Below are 22,051 nucleotides of genomic sequence, written 5' to 3'. Positions count from 1 at the left end.
CAACAAATAATCAGTTAATAAATTTCACAGAGACATGCGAAAAATATTTTTTTTTCTGCAAATAGACGTTATGCACGTGCAATGAAGGAAACTGACAAGATATGCATGTGAGGTGTTGAGAGAGAGAGAGAGAGAGAGAGAGAGAGAGAGAGAGAGACAGAAGCCATGCACACTCGGTGCTCGAAGAAAGAAGCGATGCTTACATATCTCACCATCGTCGGTGATGCTAGCGAGTCGGCCTCGTCGACCCACTATGAGCTTCCCTGAAAGCCCAAGCAAGCGTCAACCACGTCACACGCACCAGTGTCCTTCCTGTCACCCACACACTGTCACTGACAACACGTGACAGCTCACAGATCAGTCCTGTGGTCACAGCCCAAGCTCGGGTACCCGTGTATCACCACCACTCTCTCCGTGATTCGCCAACGCTCCCATTTGTCGCAGCAACAACGTAGCTTGGCTTCTGGGTTGTAGCCGTGTCCTAGGCGAGTAATTCACCGACGTTTCGGTCGACTTTTCCGTCCGCCATCATCAGAGAGCAGATACCCATCAGCAGGGAGCAGTAGGTAACTTTCTCCCTGATGATGGCGACTGAAATGTCGACCGAAACGTCGGTAAATTATTCGTCAAGGACACGCGGCCACAATCCAGAAGCCAAGCTACTTCAAACAATGGCCGTGAAAGCCCGCGAACATTATTAACGTAAATATAACTGGGAAAATATTTTTCTGTGTGAGTCGGTCTCTTTCATGTAGTACAGACAAAGTGTTTTGCCGTAATTGCAACAACGAAAGACTGCGCGTTTTAATGGAAACCCAACAGAACGGCTTAATAACTGCAAATTGCAGAAATTTGTTTAAGCTCCAAAATATTTAGGTTAAACAAAATATCCCCTTAACAATAGTCATACTATTATAAAGTATTTTTAGTACTTGTGCATCGTGTAAATTCTGCAATGTTCACGAATGCCATATATACAGATGAATCACGCGGTTCCGCCATATTTTCGAGATTGCTGACACTTCCACAGAGGGCAGGATCAGTTTTTACCCATTTCCGTTCCATTCACGAAAGCACACCTACCAAATGCAGTTTACCAAGAGCTAAGATGTTTGCACATCAAAAAAATTTCGCAACTTTATGAACAATTGTTCTTTTACGAAAAAAAATCTGTGCACTATATGACTATTCCCCTAGCTGGTTATCTGGACCAGGTGGCCGGTGTGGAACCGGGGATGCTCACGGCCCACTGGAGAGTCCATGGCAGGAGTGGTATGGCCCTGGGCGACACTAGTCAGCGCCGGGAGGTTTGGAGCCTCTGCGGTGATCACACCCGCAGTTAACGCAGATCACAAGGCTCTCCCCCCCACACCATCACCGAGCCAGACCCAGGGCTTCCGGTAACGAACCCATTCACGAGGCGCACACCCAACCGCTTATTAAATGTGCGCTAAATACCGGTCCCTCTCGCTGCTGTAACCTCTGCGTTAATCCTGCAGAGCCTGAAGCCACATCGTCTCCGCCGCTAGCGGCCGCCTTCCGAACCGGCACAGCCATGATTCCTACAGTGCAGGACTTGTTGAGGAGATGTGACACCCCAGAGAACCTCAGGTTCCAACAACTAAACAACATCATTACATTCGTTGGGCGTGCCTCTACCTGTTTGTTGCTCCGTGGAAGCTTGCTGGGCCCGTAACCCAGAGGTCCGTGGATCGCAACCACGATCTGCTACCTTACAGATTCTAGCACTATGCCATTTAGTTTTTTTTATTGCTGATGAACCAGAACAAGACGCTCTGTGACACATCATCTGTAGCCCGTCCTGAAGTTTTTCACTACATTGGCTCCTTTTTGGGTGTGATTGTTAGGTAGATTTTTTGGTTGATCCCTAAGGTTGGGTACAAGATGGACATACGATTACATTGTAAAAGTTAGCGAAACTGGAGAAGGAAATAACCGTTGCCTGTTGTGCACGATCACCCCAACATTTACCTGGAGTGATTCCTGTAAAACAAGGAATACTGAAGTCGAGACGGATGGACCAGGCATGCCAGTCAAATGTTTTACCACCTCACTCATTGGTACCCCACTTGTTTAGTTGTAACCTTTTTGCAGTCTTAGCATACCTATAAGAGTTTGTAACGTGTGTACCTGCGTACACTTGCAAAGTATTGTACCCCTGACTTTTCACGGCATACCACCTGCACAACAGTGAGCTGGCCAGGCTTCCCCCGAATAGACGAGACTATTCTTCTTCCAGCTCGTCAGGGAAGCCGGTGAGTATAAAAGGGCATGCGCCCAGACTATCGTTGAGCAGTACAACAGGGACATCATGCGAGCAGGCTGCTACGCTGCTCCGACACCGCTCGCCGGCCTACACCGTCAACTGCCGCGGAGTTGCTGCCGCCCGAGGACCGACAAGACATCGACTGGGTGAGACCTCTCCGAGTTGTAACCCAGGATATAGCAAGTTCATGTGGAAGCGTCGCTGGATTAATCATAAAATCTTTCAGAACTAACTTTAACTAAAAACGAAGGTCTGGCTACCAGGGCAAAGAGGGCGGGCATTAGCAAACTCCGTGAGGGCCGAGCGAGCGGAAGTATTGACACAATCACGACACTATCAGGACACTATCACGACCACATCGCTAATTAGTATGGACTCTAACTCTACCGCCGGTAACGAAGAATCGTAGACACAAGAGACAGTGAACAAGATAAAGAACTTACGCGTTACTACGGGAATGCGGGAGAAAGCTTCACAGGGTACCGGGGGAAGAGTAACGAGAACCAACCTATAAACATTGACAGCGTTACACGACTAGTTGCGTGTATATAATTGTAACTTCTTGTATTAAATATCTGAATTTATGTTACGTGTAAAATTGAGTAATATTTAGATTAAGTATGTTCATTGTGACTTTGTATGTGGTATAGCCTTAGTAGTTTAAATTGACGGCGTATCGATCGTTAGCTGTGACGAGCGCACGGCTCACCATAATTCAGGGTATTGTTTTGTTTTGTTTTAATTGTTCGGGAATCGATCACTTAGAGTTAATTCGTACGTTTTGTGTTCTAGTGGGAACTTACCACAGCAGTTCGTCTCCACAAGAACCCGACTTGTTTAAGTGTTATGTCAGTTTGAGGATCAATGCAATTCCTTTTGGTGTTATTAAGTTTGTCAATAAATTGTTATTGGATCGAATTTAACTTAACAACTAATTTCATAACCACCCGCAAACGTCCCTTTGCTTCCTTGTTAGGGTTTTCCTATGTCCTTAGTCAAACCCGCGACAAGTTTCCTATATATTTCTACAATATTATTATATTCATGGAAGATACCAGGTATGTACCACGAGGACATATTGAGGTAGGCCCCAAATGGACTTTAGACAACCAAAGGACACCTGTGAGCCAATCAATATACATTGATATCCGAAGAATGTCCCAAGATTATAACAATTTTTCCTAAGTATATCCTTAGGACAATTATGTGCTATGTGGGTGATGTCCAATGTATAGTACTCCATATTTGGGGGGGGGGGGGGTTACATTTGAACAGTGACTTAACACATGAAACTGATACAATCACACCATGTGATGAATAAAAACCGCAGTAACCCCCATGCCACCATTTCCTCGTCGGTTTCCACTTGGATGTACCGAGCGATTCTATGATATGCTGTTTATAGAGTTGCAGTGCCACGAATGAAAAAAAAACCTGGAAGAACACTTGGACTGTGGACAAGAGGAATGCCGGGAAGATCAGAGCAAAAAGTATGGAGTTCACGAGGAGTATTTTGGCGGTTATGAGGCGAGACAGGATCAGGAGTGAGATGGTGTAAGCAAGATCATGAGTAGAGTTCTTGAATGAGAATATGGATAAAGCAAGAATGAGGTGGTACGGTCATGTGAGGAGAATGGGAAAATTAGATGGTGCTTAGAAAAATGATGGACATAAAGTACATAGGAAGAATAACCCAAAGAAGACCAAGTATGAGGTGAGTGCTTTTCAGCAAACGATTTAAACTTGCAGTTCGCAGCAAACGTCGATATTCGTGGTGTGTATCTCACACGAGATGGATGCGTACATGAGCCAAGAAAAGGCCGAGGCGCATCACATGAACAGGCTGGCTGGCGGCAACGAGAGAGAAATACCGATTGCACAGAGGACGTTTTTACAACATGACTCGTGCCAGATGCGAGATACTTTTTTATGGCCGTAACGAAAATTGCAACGTTGATGTCATAATTCAAAATGGTGGAATGTTCTAGAAAACTTAATGGCAAATCCAAGATGGCGGATACAGTATGGCCACTGGGATCAAGGTCAAGGTCAAAGTCAAAGGTCATTGTCAATGTCATCATTCAAAATGGCGGAAAGTTCTAGAAAACTTAATGGCAGATCCAAGATGGTGGATACAATATGGCCACTGGGATCAAGGTCAAGGTCAAAGTCAAAGGTCATTGTCAATGTTATCCTAGATGGCCACCACGACGTCAGAGGTTGCAGTGACATCACAGGCCGGTTGCCACCGCCACCTCAAGCCAAAGCCAGTCCCGGAAAATACATTTTTATACTACTTACTGGCTACTAGGAGCACTAGTGAACACACCGACTGCTAGATGGTGCTGCCGCCATCTTGTTTTCAATACTCGATACTAGGAGCGCCGGTGTCACATGATACACACATCGTCTGCTAGAGCTTGCTATCCTCATATTAGTTAAATTTTTACCATCTAGAATGCAGTAGTATTGATTACCGTAGAATCTGCTAGATTGTCGGCCATCTTGACCACCATCTTGAAAATCTGTAATTATTTCGCTATAAGTTTGGAAAAAGTTTTAAAAAAATCATTCAAATATCACTCTTTAAGTACTGACTGATTGATTTGATCCTTTCCAGCCCTTGGTTCGATATTTTCGATGTCAAAAATGTTTATTTTAGTTACAAAACACTTGTTTAGTAAAACATGGCATAATTTACTAAAAGAGGCTTAAATTCCTGATACAACAGCTTCCAGTATAATGATGATGCCATCTTTGCAGCCATTTTGAAAATCCGTAATTATTAACCTTTTAATACGGAAACAATTCTAAAAATCATCAAACAAAATATCTATTAATACAATTCGTTAGATTTTCACCTTCTGTTAAATCCTTGTTCGATGCAAAAAGTATTTATGCTCTAAAATATTTATTTTATTAATCATTATCACTACAAACAATGACACCTGCACCAATGAATAAATATGTTACTCGATTACTCTGTGCCAATCATGAAGGCCTTTTTTTGATAAGTGAAATTCCTTTTAAAAAAATGTAATGTCTCGATAATATTTGGTAGTTAATACAGATCATTTACTAACACTACCAACGTATGTCGGATATACCACGGAATAACATTGGCTAAGATCAAAAGTAAGATTTCAATTTGTGAACAAAATTTCTCAAGGTAACGTGCATGGGCTGAGATGAACTCGCTTATTATTATTATTATTTTTTAACTGTGCGGAAATGCCGGTGAGAGCGAGCGGCTATGCCCCTTGTGATTATGCAACTTTCCGCGGTCGGTTGTGATGCGGGTAGAGGGTGAAAGAATCACCAGGCGCCTATCCATAGGCAAACATCAGTTGAATCCGCCCACAAATGCACAAAGGTAGACCGCTAGAAAGTACACACCCTCGTGGGATTTAAATAAATTATACCTTTATAAGTTCAAGAATAGTTTTTTTGTAAATAAGTTTAATATGGCAGCAGTGTCATCACCGCAACGAAAAATGTTACTGAGATACTAACCATAAGAAAATTTGTACTAGATTGTAAGAAGATTTGGCCAGGTTTATACAAACAAGAAACCGCTAAACCAACATGGCTGAGAAATGCACTTAACCAGAGGGTTGGTTGTTAACCTACTCCGCAAGTGATAAGGCATGGCGACATGGTTGTGATGGAATATCTTGCATGGATTACATGCCATGGATTAGGGTTGCCAAATTATTTCTTTCCAAAGTTTAATTTTTACTACTTTGCAGTAAATCACTTAAGAATCTTGCTAATTTTTTTGCAGTAAATACTATTTTCGTATTACTGTTAAGTGTTAGAATCAAATGGCAAATCAAATAACTATTTTACACTTAACGTTATTAGTTTTGTTTGAAGGCAACTACTGAGAATTTATCACTGTAATGTATTCCTTTATGCATTTTATTGCAGTTATAATCAAACTGAGTTACATAATATGTTCTACTTGTAAAAAAATTTACAGATAGTATTCTAAGGAGAAGTGAATTATTTTTCCATTTTCCTCACGCAGCCACCTCCATATTCAGAGTTTCAACAATTGTTTTATCATTAAAATGACAATTTAAAAGCTAATTAATACGACAGATGTGGTACAAAAAAGAAAAAGAAAATTGGATCAATTCCACCGGTTTTCAAGTAGCAGACGAACGAGGTTGTGACAAAGCTTCCGAAAAAAAAGAGGGGTTGAAAACATTTTCGTATCGACTGTTTATTTTTTTTCCCCCAACTAGGGGGGCAGCACAAAAAGAGAGGTGGGATTGGCGCGCGTGCTGAAGGAGAAAGGTGAGAGAGGTGAGAAGTGATCATTGTTGAAACATTACGGTAGACGTGGACTCCTGAGGGGTGGAGGGGCGAGTCTGAGGGGGTGGGAGGGGTGGAGGGTTGTGTTCTTGGGGGTGGGGGAGGGTTTGGCGGGGGGAGGGGGAGGGTTTGGCGGGGGGAGGGGGAGGGTTTGGCGGGGGGAGGGGGAGGGTTTGGCGGGGGGAGGGTTTGGCGGGGGGGAGGGCTTGGTGGAGGGAGGGGAAGAGGGGAAGAGGGGTAGAGGGGAAGAGGGGAAGAGGGGAAGAGGGGAAGAGGGGAAGAGGGGAAGAGGGGAGGGGCGGGTTCAGTGGAGGGGAGGGGTTTGAGGGGCGGGTCTGAGGGGGTGTGGGAAGAGTGGAGGGGAGGGTACAGCGAGGGGGTGGAGGGTGCAACGAGGGAGGGGGAGGGTTAGAAGGGAGGGGAAGAGGAGAGGGGTTGGAGGGGCGAGTCCACTGGTGGGGGAGGGGTTGGTGGGGTGGGGCTGGGGAAGTGGGGGGGGGGGAGGGACGGGGCACTAGAACGGGGAGGGGGAGGGGGATCATCCAGCGACCGCGAGATTATTCTCGTACCTCGCGTCCCGCCCGCTGCATATTGATCCCAGTGCTGCCAACGCAGCGGCGGCCTCACCAGGCCCTGTCGCACGACGCGAGTCCACGCAGCGCTCGGGACGTGCTTCGGGAAAGTTCGCTCCGCCGAACGCAGGGCTGCTCGACGACATTAGCAATGTTATAAATGGCTGAGACGCGGAGAACAGGCCACTGCTTCAAAAAACTGGGCCGAAATTTAAAAAAAAAGTTAACGAGAAGCCTTAAATAACCCCGTCGATAAGCTATCGCGACTGATACCTCGTCAAGGTATTTTTATTTGGCAAAAAAAAAAAAAAAAAAAAAGAGTTCCAGATCATAGAAGTTTACAAACAAAAATTCATCTATCTACTCTGCTAACAAAACTGTGCAATGACGAATGACCTAACGCAAAAATAAAGCATACACAAATGTTTTAGTATGTGTAATGTAAATAAAAATCTAGGTTAACCATAGATATGTAATTTTTATAATTAGGTACAATATTTTTAATTAAACATAAGATTATTTTTTTCGTTTGTCAGTGTTTAAAATAGGCGTATGAAATTCACATGTTTACTGAATCCATAACTTAAATAACTGGGCACAGAAACAAATACAATAATTTGACACGTTTGAACACTAAGAAGTCGCGTATAGGCTGACATTAGATATGTTTTATTATATATATTTTAAATTTTAACACCATATATATTCACTGTAAATATTTTACACTGTTCAATATATGCAATCGATAGCTTTTTGACGAGAGCTGACGATTGAAACTGAAACAAAGGTCGTAGCTTCTCCGAGTTGAAAGTTATACTACATGGAAATCTCGAAACGGCAGCAAAATGACGTAAAAATGGCGGCGCTTCCCCCTCCACCGCGCGCGATGCGTCACAGTCCTCACTTAGCGTAACGAATTTTTTGATACTCTCTAACTATCTAGTGGTGTGATTAAATTTTGGATGGAGATGATAGATATGTGGTTGCAACACCAAACTGTATCCCCCGAATTTGGTATCATTCTTTTTTTTAAATTGCCTCTTACAATGGAAGCAATTTTAAAGACGTACTTACGTCAAAAAGAAAATGTAAAAAAAAAACACCTACACCATTGTTTAGATGACTTGAATGTTATGTATCTATCGGTGAAACGGAAGAGATAGCTGGGGTGTGGGGTGAGACGCGTGTGAAGACACCCAGTCTACGCCCTCACTGCTCTATGGCAAAGAGCAGGCGACACTGCGACGATTGAAATGCTGCCCCTTGGAAGGGCAGCCCTTCAGGATTTTTCTGGCAATGGTTAGTTTGTACAGCGACTGGAAGGGCAGCCCATACAATTTCTGAAAACATGTTTCTTTAAGTATTTAAATAATCCTGAAAACTTGCCCCTTGGAAGGGAAGCCCATCAGGATTTTTCTGACAGTAGCGTTTTTGAAAGGTTGTCTGAATTATTGCCCCTTGGATGGGCAGATCTTCAGGATTTTTCTGACAGTGGTTAATTTGTAAAGCCACTGGAAGGGCAGCCCTTCCAGTATCTTAAAATGTGTCTATTTTCGTAATTTTATAATCCTTAATTGTTGCCCATTGGAAGGGCAGACCATCATGATTTTTCTGACAGTGGTGTTTTTGAAAGGTTGTCTGGATTGTTGCCCCTTGGATGGGCAGCCCTTCAGGATTTTTCTGACAGTGGTTAGTTTGTTAAGCGACTGGAAGGACAGCCCATCCAGTATCTTAAAATGTGTCTATTTTCGTAAATTTTATAATCCTGAATTGTTGCCCCTTGGAAGGGCAGCCCATCAGGATTTATCTGACAGTGGTGTTTTTGAAAAGTTTGTCTGAATTGTTGCCCCTTGGAAGGGCAACCCTTCAGGATTTTTCTGACAGTGGTGTGTTTTTGAAAGGTTGTCTGAATTGTTGCCCCTTGGACGGGCAGCCCTTCAGGATTCTTCTGACAGTGGTTAGTTTAGGTTAGGTCAGGTTCGGTTCGGTTCGGTTAGGTAAGGTAAGGTTATGTTAGGATATGTTAGGTTAGATTAGGTAAGGTCACTTTACAAACTAACCACTGTCAGAAGAATCCTGAAGGGCTGCCCATCCAAGGGGCAACAATGCAGCTCCGCCGCGACACTCACTCGGGGGTTCCTCTTCATCGTCGCCGTCGTCGTCGCTGCCGCTGTCCCCTCCCTGGCCCTGCTGGCACTTGTGGCGCCGCCGCGGCGGGCCCGGCAGGTGCACCCCCACGTACACAGTGTGCGACCGGCGACCTGCGTCAAACATCCGTGATGCACGGGGTGCGACAGGCCTCAGGCATCCAGCCAGCAGTGGCAGCAACAAGGTACACTGTGTGCGACCGGCGACCTGCGTCAAACATCCGTGACACACAGGGTGCGACAGGCCTCAAGCATCCAGCCAGTGTTGGCAGTAACAAGGTACACTGCGTGCGACCAGCGACCTGTGGCAAACATCCGTGATACACAGGGTGAGACAGGTCTCAGGCATCCAGCCTGCCGTGGCAGCAACAAGGTACACTGAGTGCTACCGGCGACCTGCGGCAAACATCCGTGATACACAGGGTGAGACAGGTCTCAGGCATCCAGCCAGCCGTGGCAGTAACAAGGTACACTGTGTGCGACCGGTGACCTGCGGCAAACACCCGTGATGCACAGGGTGCGACAAGCCTCAGGCATCCAGCCAGTCTTGGCAGTAACAAGGTACACTGCGTGCGACCAGCGACCTGTGGCAAACATCCGTGATACACAGGGTGAGACAGGTCTCAGGCATCCAGCCTGCCGTGGCAGCAACAAGGTACACTGAGTGCTACCGGCGACCTGCGGCAAACATCCGTGATACACAGGGTGAGACAGGTCTCAGGCATCCAGCCAGCCGTGGCAGTAACAAGGTACACTGTGTGCGACCGGTGACCTGCGGCAAACACCCGTGATGCACAGGGTGCGACAAGCCTCAGGCATCCAGCCAGTCTTGGCAGTAACAAGGTACACTGCGTGCGACCAGCGACCTGTGGCAAACATCCGTGATACACAGGGTGAGACAGGTCTCAGGCATCCAGCCTGCCGTGGCAGCAACAAGGTACACTGTGTGCGACCGGTGACCTGCGGCAAACATCCGTGATACACAGGGTGAGACAGGTCTCAGGCATCCAGCCTGCCGTGGCAGTAACAAGGTACACTGTGTGCGACCGGCGACCTGCGGCAAACACCCGTGACACACAGGGTGCTACAGGCCTCGAGCATCCAGCCAGCCGTGGCAGTAACAAGGCACAGTGTGCGACCGGTGACCTGCCACAAACACCCGTGATGCACAGGGTGCGACAAGCCTCAGGCATCCAGCCTACCGTGGCAATAACAAGGTACACTGCGTGCGACCGGCGACCTGCGGCAAACACCCGTGATGCACGGGGTGCGACAGGTCTCAGGCATCCAGCCAGCCGTGGCAGTAACAAGGTACACAGTGTGCGACCGGTGACCTGCGGCAAACACCCGTGATGCACAGGGTGCGACAAGCCTCAGGCATCCAGCCAGTCTTGGCAGTAACAAGGTACACTGCGTGCGACCAGCGACCTGCGGCAAACATCCGTGATACACAGGGTGAGACAGGTCTCGAGAATCCAGCCAGCCGTGGCAGCAACAAGGTACACTGTGTGCGACCGGCGACCTGCGGCAGACACCCGTGATGCACAGGGTGCGACAGGTCTCGAGAATTTAACCAGCTGTGGCAGCTACTAGGTACACTGTGTGCGACCGGCGACCTGCGGCAAACACCCGTGATACACAGGGTGCGACAGGCCTCAGGAATCCAGCCTGCCGTGGCAGTAACAAGGTACACTGTGTGCGACCGGCGACTTGCGGCAAACATTCGTGACACACAGGGTGCGACAGGCCTCAGGCATCCAGCCAGCCGTGGCAGTAACAAGGTACACTGTGTGCGACCGGCGACTTGCGGCAAACATCCGTGACACACAGGGTGCGACAGGCCTCAGGCATCAAGCCAGCCATGGCAGTAACGAGGTACACTGTGTGCGACCGGCGACCTGCGGCAAACATCCGTGATGCACAGGGTGCGACAAGCCTCAGGCATCCAGCCAGTATTGGCAGTAAAAAGGTACACAGTGTGAGACCGGCGACCTGCGGCAAACATCCGTGATGCACAGGGTGCGACATGCCTCAGGCATGCAGCCAGCCGTGACAGCAACAAGGTAAACCATGTGCGACCGGCGACCAACCATAAATAATAATAGTAAGACACAAGTATGATCTCAAATGAAAAAAAAAAATTAAAACCAAGGAGTAGACAATATATGAACACAAGCAGCGCTTAGAGTATTCCGTAGCATCACTGCTGCGTCAGTTCTACCTCTCCCCTGCCGTCTCCCCTTCCGGCCGTTACAACCAGCATACAGCATGCTCCGCTACGTAATTATCCCCCCATTCGACCGCTAGTGCATGCGTTGCAGTGGCGTCACCGCTGACGCACTCTCCTCCTCTACCGGTTCCCCCACCACGTACCTGACTGTTCCCCTCGTGCGATCGGAATTTTCTTAACGCTCGGAAATTGTAACCCCCTCAGTAAAGAAGTTACACTTAAAAATCAGCTCAACGAGGCATATGAGACCGGCTTGGAAAATCTCAGGCTCACCTCCAGCAGACGAAGACAAGGTGGCGTACATGATGTCATACCAGTTGACGATATATATACCTTGGTATTGGTGGTGTGATTTTTTTTTTATTAATTTTAAATTTTTTTCAAATTTATTCGTTAATAAATAAAAAAGTTAAAGATGGTGGACGAATCCAATATGGCGAACTTTTGTTTTTATTAAATTTTATTAAATTAATTTTTTATTATTTCAATTTTTTTTCTAATTTTTTCGTTAGTAAATAAATAAGTTAAAGATGGCGGGCGTAACGAAAAGATCAACGGTGACGTCATATGCCATGATAACATAATCCATGATGACGTCAGAGGCTTATCGGAGGCTGTAGACATGGATGCTTAAGCCTCTTTATGGACAAGGTGTTCTTTCTAAGGCAAAATGACTTTTGAGGTTTTTCGAAATCCTAATTTTTGAATTTTTGTGGAAGAAAACGAGAAATTTTGCCTCAAAACGGGAATTTTTGAGTCATTTTGAGTCATTTTTGAGGAATTTGAGGAATTTTTGAGTCCAAGATGGCCGCCGTGACGTCACTAATCCAAGATAGCGGAAAAAACCATACACCACCGCTTGGAGCCTGTGCCAGGTCCGCCATATACATACTACTTGAAGATAAATTAGCAAACCCTTTTTGAAATTTAAGTTGCAGGTTAGCTTAGGACATTTTGCTTTTAAAAAGTTTATTTTCAAAGTTTCCGGGGAAAAAAGCATCTCTATACATCTCTCTATACCTTCCTATATATATTTCTCTATATTTATCTCTATATATAAATAACTATAATTCTCTCCATAGCTCTATCTCTCTCTATCCTCTGTCTCTCCGACTCTCCCCTATATCTCTCCATCTTTCCGTCTATATATATATCCCCTATATCTTTCAATATCTACCTCTATCTCTGTATGCCTTTCTATCTCGCTGTATTTCTCTATCTAACTATATATATTTATCTATCTCTATATATATTGACTCGCGTGCTACTATTAATTAGTATTCGGACCATGGAAAAAAAGGAACTGTCATAAAATACTTACTGGTAATGATACGATACTACTCGCGCGTCATATTTAATTGCCATGGACACGGAGAAGGCATCAACAATTAACGAAAGAGCCCGCTGCCATGCAGAGGAATAAAGAAATTTCATCAAAAATAATTAAACTCTGCTTCGAGTGTTGGTTTGATCGAAATCTCACCTGGACAGCCTTGTTTCGAAGGTCAAGTGTGCAAACGTTTCAACTCCATCGGACATTGATTTTTTTGACGTGACAACGTCTAATAAATTGATGAACGCCGGCTGCACGCACGAAAAAGTGTCCCTTTACGCTGTGTCCCGTTACGCTCATTGTACGCTTGCGCCGCATCTATCTCTCTTCCATTCGATTGGAACAACCATCGATTTTGACTTTTTAGAGGCAAATTAAACTTGAAACACTCCCATTCGTTTCCTACTTTTTCTATCCTTAATAGAATAACAAAGATTGGAAGAAGTTAAATAGCAAACACGCATAAAAGTTATAGTTAAAATAATCTCTTCGTTAAAGTAATAAAACATATTTGAATTAACGAGTGCAAATAAAAGTATATTTATCAAATAAATTGTAGATTTCATTTCACTCCTTCTTTGTTTCCATACAAAATAGTGATAATTCAATAAAAAATGATTCCATTTTAATTCACAAAAGTATGCAATCATTTCATCAATGTTTTATTATGACGTTTTAACGTTAAACTATCGTCCGTAAACCGACTTTACAGACAACCAATATTTTATATATTTATTATATTAGATAAATTGAGCGTATTTCCGAGCAGTTCCTTTGAGGAGGTATCCGGGGGCCATAAGTGACCTCGGTGGAAGGAAAACAGGACCTCGGGTACGGCGGTCAGCAGGGCTGGAGGGGGGGGGGGGGGGGGGGGACCTTGGGCGCCGGCCAACACGCCTCAAGTGGGCACGCGGCGGCTGCTTTGAGGTTTCCGCAGATCTGGAGCAGCGACGCCAGAGCGGACATCCTGCCCGCCCCACGCGCCGTCCAGGCCGCGTCTCGGCTGCCCGGGACGCGAGCAGCCAATCAGAGCTCGCAAAGCCAAAGGGAAACCTTCACAGTGTCAACTGTTCAACGAATTTAAAAAAAAAAGGATATTATTTAAAAACAATCCCTTTTCCAAATCAGGTCCCAAGCCAAAGTTTCTTATCTTTTTTTTGACATGACAACGTCTAATAATTCGATGAACGCCGGCTGCACGCACGAAAATGTGTCCCGTTACGCACATCGTTCCGTTACGCTTTGTGTCCCGTTACGCTCATCGTTCCGTTACGCTGTGCTCCGTTACGCTGTCGACGAGTGCAGTAATAATAGGTTATGTTACAAATTGACTAAAAAATTATGGTGATTCATATAATTGATGATAGATATTTGATTACACTTTATTTACATGAAAACTTGTTCATAATTATATTTAAACTTTATAGCTAAACGCCAGTTTTTAAAATTAATTACAAGTCATCTACACGTGAACTGTTTCGTCGAATGTTTATAAAGTGAACTGAAAAGTTAATGTGGTTTTAATCGCTTATTACAACAACAATTTCGGCAATAAAGGTTAATTCATCTTGCATTTTAAAAATCTTATTACTAGTATAATTTCAAGTATTTATTAGTTTATTATTACAATAAAAGTGATTCAATTTTATTCATAAAAGTATGCAATCATTTCATCAGTATTTTGTTATGACGTTGTCACGTTAAACTATCGTCCGTAAACCGACTTTACAGAAAACCAATTTTTTTCCAAGTATATTTCGCTTTTACTGGAGCCGTTTCATTATATTGTTAAAAATGTCGGTCTGCTAATCAAAATGGCGACGTAGGAGCTGCTCCGGCAGCGAATTCTAGCGGCGGGTGCGGAAACTAAATACGATTCGCGTCCAGAAATATTTATCACGTTCTGACATTATTTTGAAGAATTCTGCGTTAAATTTTTCGTGTCCGAATTTCATATTTCCAACGTGAGAACATAAGGATTTGCTGTTTACCGAATAACTGGCGTGTAATAAAACATTCGCTAACATTTTTTTTAAATATGCTACATATATAGGTACATAATTTGCTTCCCCGAATCAAATGCCGGAAATAAACACGTGTTAATAACTACAGTACACTCTTTTGAGATAACATCTTGTCAGCGTTAGGAAGACTGCAGGTAGACGCTCTACCGCTCTGGTTCTGGGGTAGAGCGTCTGCCTTGTGACTTGTAGGACCCGGGTTCGCGCCCCGGCTCCTCCAAGGCGGATTGCCCAGACAAAATGGTGGCATTTTCTCTGGTAGGAATACAATCCCTTGCAACAAGTCAGGCTACCAAAGAGACGACCTTCCAGGTGGCTTCCAAATGGGGAGCCCGTTTCTTTTCTTGGGCTCCCCATGCGGTGGCCATTCCGGGGGTTTCTCCGGGGTCGCGGAGTTTTGCAAGAATATTGGTTATCATCCCACCATGTAGACTTCTTTTTTATCCAAGACACCGAACTGGCAAATTGTCAAAAAAATATGTTTAAATTAATTATTTTATTTAGCAGAATAAATGAGTTAGTTTGTATCAGTAAATATGCTGAACGTTTATCCTAATTCATTAATTGATAAAATTTCTAATTGGAAAAAAAAAAATATTCATACGGGAACCTCACTTATATAAATACACTTCCATAAGATTATAAACATAATATCTATCACTGATATTCACAACACACAATGAAAACGAAAAAAAGACTTGAACAAATGCTAATATTTAAAATCACAAAAAAACAATACTTCAGAGTTTCCGCACACGTTTGAATATATATTTTATATGTAATATGAAGTATTAGGGATAGTTGTTCTTTAATAGTATTTTATTTTTACCTATGCGAAACTTGATTAATTTAATATAACTTTTAAGTGATGGACTGAGCTAAGTATTTAATACGATAAACAAATAAAAAGTACTTGCTTAAGGAACACTTTGTATGATCCAGTAATCTGCAATGTAAAATATTTTCCACTACCTAGTTATGAACCACGTTCCTATAGCTAATTAACCACGTTCCTGTAGCTAATTAACCGTACACTATAACCGCTACGTTACGAAGCCTGACGGAAGATTGTTAGGGTTTTTAAAACTTTAAATAACGTTTTGACGTGACAACGTCTAATAAATCGATCAACGCCGGCTGCACGCACGAAAAAGTGTTCCATTAAACACATTGTTCCGTTACGCTGTGTTCCGTTACGCACATTGTTCCGTTACGCTGTGTCCCGTTACGCTCATTGTACGCTTGCGCCGCATCTATCTCTCTTCCACTCGATTGGCCTATGCGTCCGAGGAGAAGAAAGACAGCGGCAGCACACAACTTACATCTACACGTGAACTGTTTCGTCGACTGGTTATAAAGTGAAGTGAAAAGTTAATGTGGTTTTCATTGCTTATTACAACAACAATTTCGGTAATAAAGGTTAATTATTCTTGCATTTTAAAAATCTGGTTACTAGTATAATTTCAAGTATTTGTTCTCTTGTTATTGAAATAAAAATGATTCAATTTTATTCATAAAAGTATGCAATCATTTCATCAATGTTATGTTATGACGTTGTCACGTTAAACTATCGTCCGTAAACCGACTTTACAGACAACCAATTTTTTTTGTTTTGTTTGCCTCAATACTGGTCGTTTTTCTTAGAAAAAAAGTACATTATGCAAAACCCAAAGGATTAGCTGTACATCACAAACCAAGATGTCGGACACCACCACGCACCGGCACCAGTTGCCGGACCTGCATTTATTTACTACTAAAATTATAATATAAAAACCTTTAAGCATTCTTATGAACCCCAAATTTACATATACCCTTATTTGCGAAATTGTAATGCTTGACATGATAAACACTTTCTCTGGAGTTTTTTTTATTATGACTATTTTATTTACCAATATATATTCCACAGTAGTTTCACTATTCCAATGTTTCATTTGGCACAACAATATTTTTGGTTCCATGTTCATAGTCGTGAATACGTCATCTCCCTATGGAAATTTCTTTGCACTTTGCGTTGCATGCGTATCGTACACAATCACTCTCATTTTTTTCCATAACACGCCTAAAGAAATACAACTTCAAATATATATATATATAAATAAATAATTAATAATATGCGAGTTATGTCTATGAAGCAGACACCTTACACACAGCTTAACCTGAATTACAACGGTGGCAAATTTCGGCCACTAGCATAAATGAAAGAATTAAATTATACACATTTTTTTTGTTACAGTGACGTATATTTTATAGAGGATGTTATATGGGTTATGTTAATATCTAAAAAAAAAAAAAAAAAAAATCAGTCATGGGGACTGTCGACAGAAGTGAAAACTTATAATTTTGTTTTTAAATGTTTAATATGAAATCATTTCTACGTCAAATGTACGAAAGAAAATGATTTTGGTATTATAGCACTAGCAATTCGGTGACGCGGACCCAAAAGTTTTGCCCCTACCAATAATAACTTTAAAACATGAAGAAATGAAATTTTTTCATTGAAAGAATAAAAAAAATATTAACTTAAATCTACAAATAATCAACATTATCTCTAATAAATCAATAACATTACATTTGAAGAAATTCACATCGTAAACAAACAAAAGAAAAAAAAACATAGGTAACCTCGACTTAACCACCTACTAAAAAATATCCAATACTCGCAATATGTACCACACAATATCGTTAAAATTTCCTTGGAAAATAAAGATAAAATTAAAAACTTGTATCTTTAAAAATAGAATAAATTAAGTTTTATCCTTGAAAAATAAAAAATTGGTTGTCTGTAAAGTCGGTTTACGGACGATAATTTAACGTGACGTCATAAAAAAACATTAATGAAATGATTGCATACTTTTATTAATAAAATTGAATCATTTTTATTGAATTATCACTATTTTGTATTGATACAAAGAAGGGGTGAAATTAAATCTACAATTTAATTGATAAATTTACTTTTATTTTCACTCATTAATTCAAATATGTTTATTACTTTAACGAACAGATTATTTTAACTATAACGTTTATACATGTTTGGTTTTTAACTTCTTCCAATCTGTGTTATTCTGTTAAGGATAGGACGATGACAGGAAAAGTAGGAAGCGAATGGAAGTGTTTCAAGTTTAATGTGCCTCGAAAAAGTCAAATCGATGGTTGTTCCAATCGAGTGGAAGAGAGATAGATGCGGCGCAAGTTTACAATGAGCGCAACGGGACAAAGTGCGTAACAGACAATTTTTCGTGCGTGCAGCCGGCGTTCATAGATTTATTAGACTTTGTCACGTCAAAAAGTTTTCACTTCAATAATTGTGGCATTTGTTGCTCGTTGAGATGAATCAACGCTGAGGGTTTAATGTGGTATTATCCATGTCGCATGTTCTGCGAAGCGTGGCTTGGATACGTCGCCTTCAACATGATGTAAATTTCGAGCAGCATCGAGTGGGATCAATCGATAACTTCATCGACATCATCTCTCGCCCGCGCTGACACACGCTGACAGCCACTTCACCTCCCCCCTTCCTTTTCCCCCCTCCATCAAACTTCACCCTCAGAGGATACACAAGGAGCCAGAACTGTCAGACGTGAAGCCGTTATTCCCCCCCCCCCCCTTTTTTTTTTTGACGTGACAACGTCTAATAAATCGATGAACGCCGGCTGCACGCACGAAAAAGTGTCCCGTTACGCACATTGTCCCGTTACGCTCTGTCCCGTTACGCTCATTGTTCCGTTACGCTGTGTTCCGTTACGTTGTCGGCGAGTGCAGTAATAATAGGTTATGTTACAATTGACTAAAAAATTATGGTGATTCATATAATTGATGATAGATATTAGATTACACTTTATTTATATGAAAACTTGTTCATAATTATATTTAAACTTTATAGCTAAACGCCAGTTTTTAAAATTAATTACAAGTTATCTACACGTGGACTGTTTCGTCGACTGTTTATAAAGTGAAGTGAAAAGTTAATGTGGTTTTCATTGCTTATTGCAACAACAATTTCGGCAATAAAGGTTAATTATTCTTGCATTTAAAAATCCGATTACTAGTATAATTTCAAGTATTTATTCTTTTATTACTAAAATAAAAATGATTCAATTTTATTCATAAAAGTATGCAATCATTTCATCAATGTTTTGTTATGACGTTGTCACGTTAAACTATCGTCCGTAAACCGACTTTACAGACAACCAATTTTTTTGTTACCTAACAGGGATTGGATTTGGACACGTTCTGGAATACGGTATGCTAGTTAGGTTACAGTGGTATTCGCTACCTTACACGAATCCGAATGTCTTGGAATACCGGCCTCTAGTGTCAGCCCCCCACGTGGCGAGATAAGATAGAAAGTTGTGGGTCATAGTGCTTACACTATCTGCACACAAAATAACGCTCCAGATTTGAAAAAAACTTGTTTGAAATACAAATGATACGGGATGCGCATTTAGTCTCATTGTTCAAGAATAAATAAATACAATATAAATTTTGCGTGTCCGAGTTTTAGAGCACGAAGTGATGAAGTTTTCTATTCGTAAATAAGGCGTTTTTATCTGTCCCACACGAATGTATCATAAATAGTACAACATTCATACTTAATAAGAAAATAAAATATTTTGGCGACTATTTACCAACATATTTTTCAAATTTAAAAAAAAATTGGCGAAGGAAGATCCACCTGTCTTTACATTATCCATAAAATGAGATATTAAAGTTATGTAATGATTTTCAAGGAAGAAATAAATGTGTGTGAGCATGGCGTGACTTAAAAATCAAACACAAATTATATTTGCCAGTTTCAGAGATCACTGAAAAAAAAAAACAATGATCAGAAATTATTTAGCTGCTTAAATTTCTATACATCTCTGAGGGTCACTATGGTGTTTTGATACCAGAATATCAATTATAACAATCTAAATAAAAGAAAGGGAAAAATGTTCACTCGTTCAGAATATTATATCTGCAAAAGTTCTTTACAGATTGCTTTGAAATTTTGACACAACGCTGTATTCGAATACGCGCGTATTTTTATATTATACCTATATCACACACCTGTGACAGGAAAAAAAAGATAGATAAAAATATAGATGGATAAACTTTGATACATAAATGAATGTTTGTATGTCGGTCTTCTGTTTTTTTTAAAGATAAAGATATACATATGAATATAAAGACATAGAGAGTAAGAGATATAAAAAGAGGTATAGATAGAGGGAGATATACAGATATATGGAGATATACAGATATATGTATATATATAGTGAGATAGATTGAGATATATACAGATACATTTCTATATAGATAGAGTGATATTGAGATGTACAGAGATATAGAGAGACTTTATACATAGAGAGATGTATAGAGAGATAGAGAGCGATATCTTTGTATATGTGTAGCTACTTTAAACAACTTACAAAAACATTGGGAGGCATAGCAACGCATGGCGGGCATTAGCTGGTTAACTGATATTCAAACAAGGTTCCTTACGGTGAAGTTGAACGACACTGGACCAAGCGTGGCTCCAGAAGGGGGGGCGGTGGGGGCGATAGCCCCTCCCGAGACCAATTTTATTGATTAGTGTATATTTATGTTTACTTAAATATTTAATTTCACATGTTAAACTTTTATCTCATCAAAAGTTGCATGGAGCTACCAAGGTTCTGTATTTTGAAACCTGTAATTTGTAAATAATATTCCAAGGCCAATATCTGACCAATTTCATTTTTTTTGCAACTACGACCTTTCTTTGTGCGATAGCCCCAGTGGCGGATTCATAAGGAGGGGGGGGGGTCGCAGGGGCCCCCCCCCCCCTTGACCAGGGCAGCCCAGCACCAAGCATGGTTCTTGGCAAGGGGAGGGCGCGCACCCGGCCGCCGATGTTATACAATACACATTCATACACTTACCTTTAACGACTTCATGTCTTGGAAACAGTTTGAATAAAGTTTTATTAAGCTTTGCATGTGTCTAGAATCTTTGGTTTTTCTGTAGTGATTTTGACATTTGTATACTGCACAATTGGCCATTTTAACTACATATAGCACACAATTATGCACCAACAACAGCAAATATTCGGGCGAGACGTAAATGAAACGGGTAGAGCTTGGAAAAAGATCTCTGGCTGCATCCAAGCAACCAAGGTGACGTAACAAGGGAGTGTGTGGAAGAGGAGGACCTGCCCTCCCCCCCCTTGAGATTTTTCTGTATCCGCCACTGGATAGCCCCTCCGGAAAAGTCATCCTGAAGCCGCCATTGCACTGGACGAGTGTCCGGGCCGGAGGGGACAGTGTAGAGCCGGAGTTTACCGGAGACACGACAGCGGGGGCCGCTGGTAAATCAATACGTCGGAAGCCCCAGTCGGGTAAATACTGCCCCGGCTTTCCCCCAAGCGCCTGCGGGAATTCCGCTGAGCTTGTGCTTTTCGGGCTGTCCGTCCGTGTTTTGCCGTCCCAAACCGCGACGGGTTTCTGGGCATTATCGGATTCAACTGATAGATCCGGGAGGGGAAGGGAGGAAGGGGGTTGCATGGTGGCATTTCCCCGCCCCCCTTTCCTGAACCCTAAATAATTATCTGATTGTTCTCCTGATCCCTTGTCGTAGTTCACCAAACATTCAGCAGTGCTATATAGAGCAGCGGTTCCCAAAAATATGTTTCGTTGCAGGGTCACAGGAGTTCCATAGAGATCCGGAATATTCGCGGGTTCAATGACCTCCAGGATAGACTACAATATCCTCTACACACTCGGGCAAATGCCAACTGTTTATTGTCTGCTGACTTGTGAGTCGTCTGGACTGGGTGGCCTGTGATTCGACACTTCTATGAGTGAGGGTCTCTAATTTGCCCTCAGTCCTCCAGATTAACAGTGAACCAATTGCAGAAGCAGCGCTAAGGTATAATTATTTGAATTTAGCTTAACACGAAATGAACCCGCGAATTTTCCGGGTCTCTATCCATGAAGCAGGCACAATTACTGTCACATAACTTCCTTTGAAGGAGTTGGGGATCCGCCAAAAGAAAAGTCGATCATAAAAATTGTTTGTCTGTAAAGTCGGTGTACGGACGATAGTTTAACGTGACAACGTCATAACAAAATATTGATGAAATGATTGCATACTTTTTATGAATAAAATTGAATCATTTTTATTG

The 22,051-nt window shown here is 42.2% G+C and overlaps 1 protein-coding gene across 1 annotated transcript in view; it reads right to left on the bottom strand.

Annotated features, from left to right (window-relative positions):
* LOC134540996 (electroneutral sodium bicarbonate exchanger 1) overlaps nt 1-22,051 on the bottom strand; it is a 168,898-nt gene that overhangs the window by 75,089 nt on the left and 71,758 nt on the right. The window contains exons 3-4 of the mRNA XM_063384108.1: nt 9,309-9,440; nt 213-263 (exon numbers count right to left, since the gene is read on the bottom strand). Coding sequence (XP_063240178.1) covers nt 213-263; nt 9,309-9,440 — 183 coding nt within the window. The remainder of the gene's footprint in view (nt 1-212; nt 264-9,308; nt 9,441-22,051) is intronic.

Source organism: Bacillus rossius, chromosome 17 (assembly GCF_032445375.1).
Source record: "Bacillus rossius redtenbacheri isolate Brsri chromosome 17, Brsri_v3, whole genome shotgun sequence".
NCBI lineage: Eukaryota > Metazoa > Arthropoda > Insecta > Phasmatodea > Bacillidae > Bacillus > Bacillus rossius.
The sequence above is the reverse complement of the archived record's forward strand: the minus strand, read 5'-3'. Positions and strand labels throughout refer to the sequence as shown.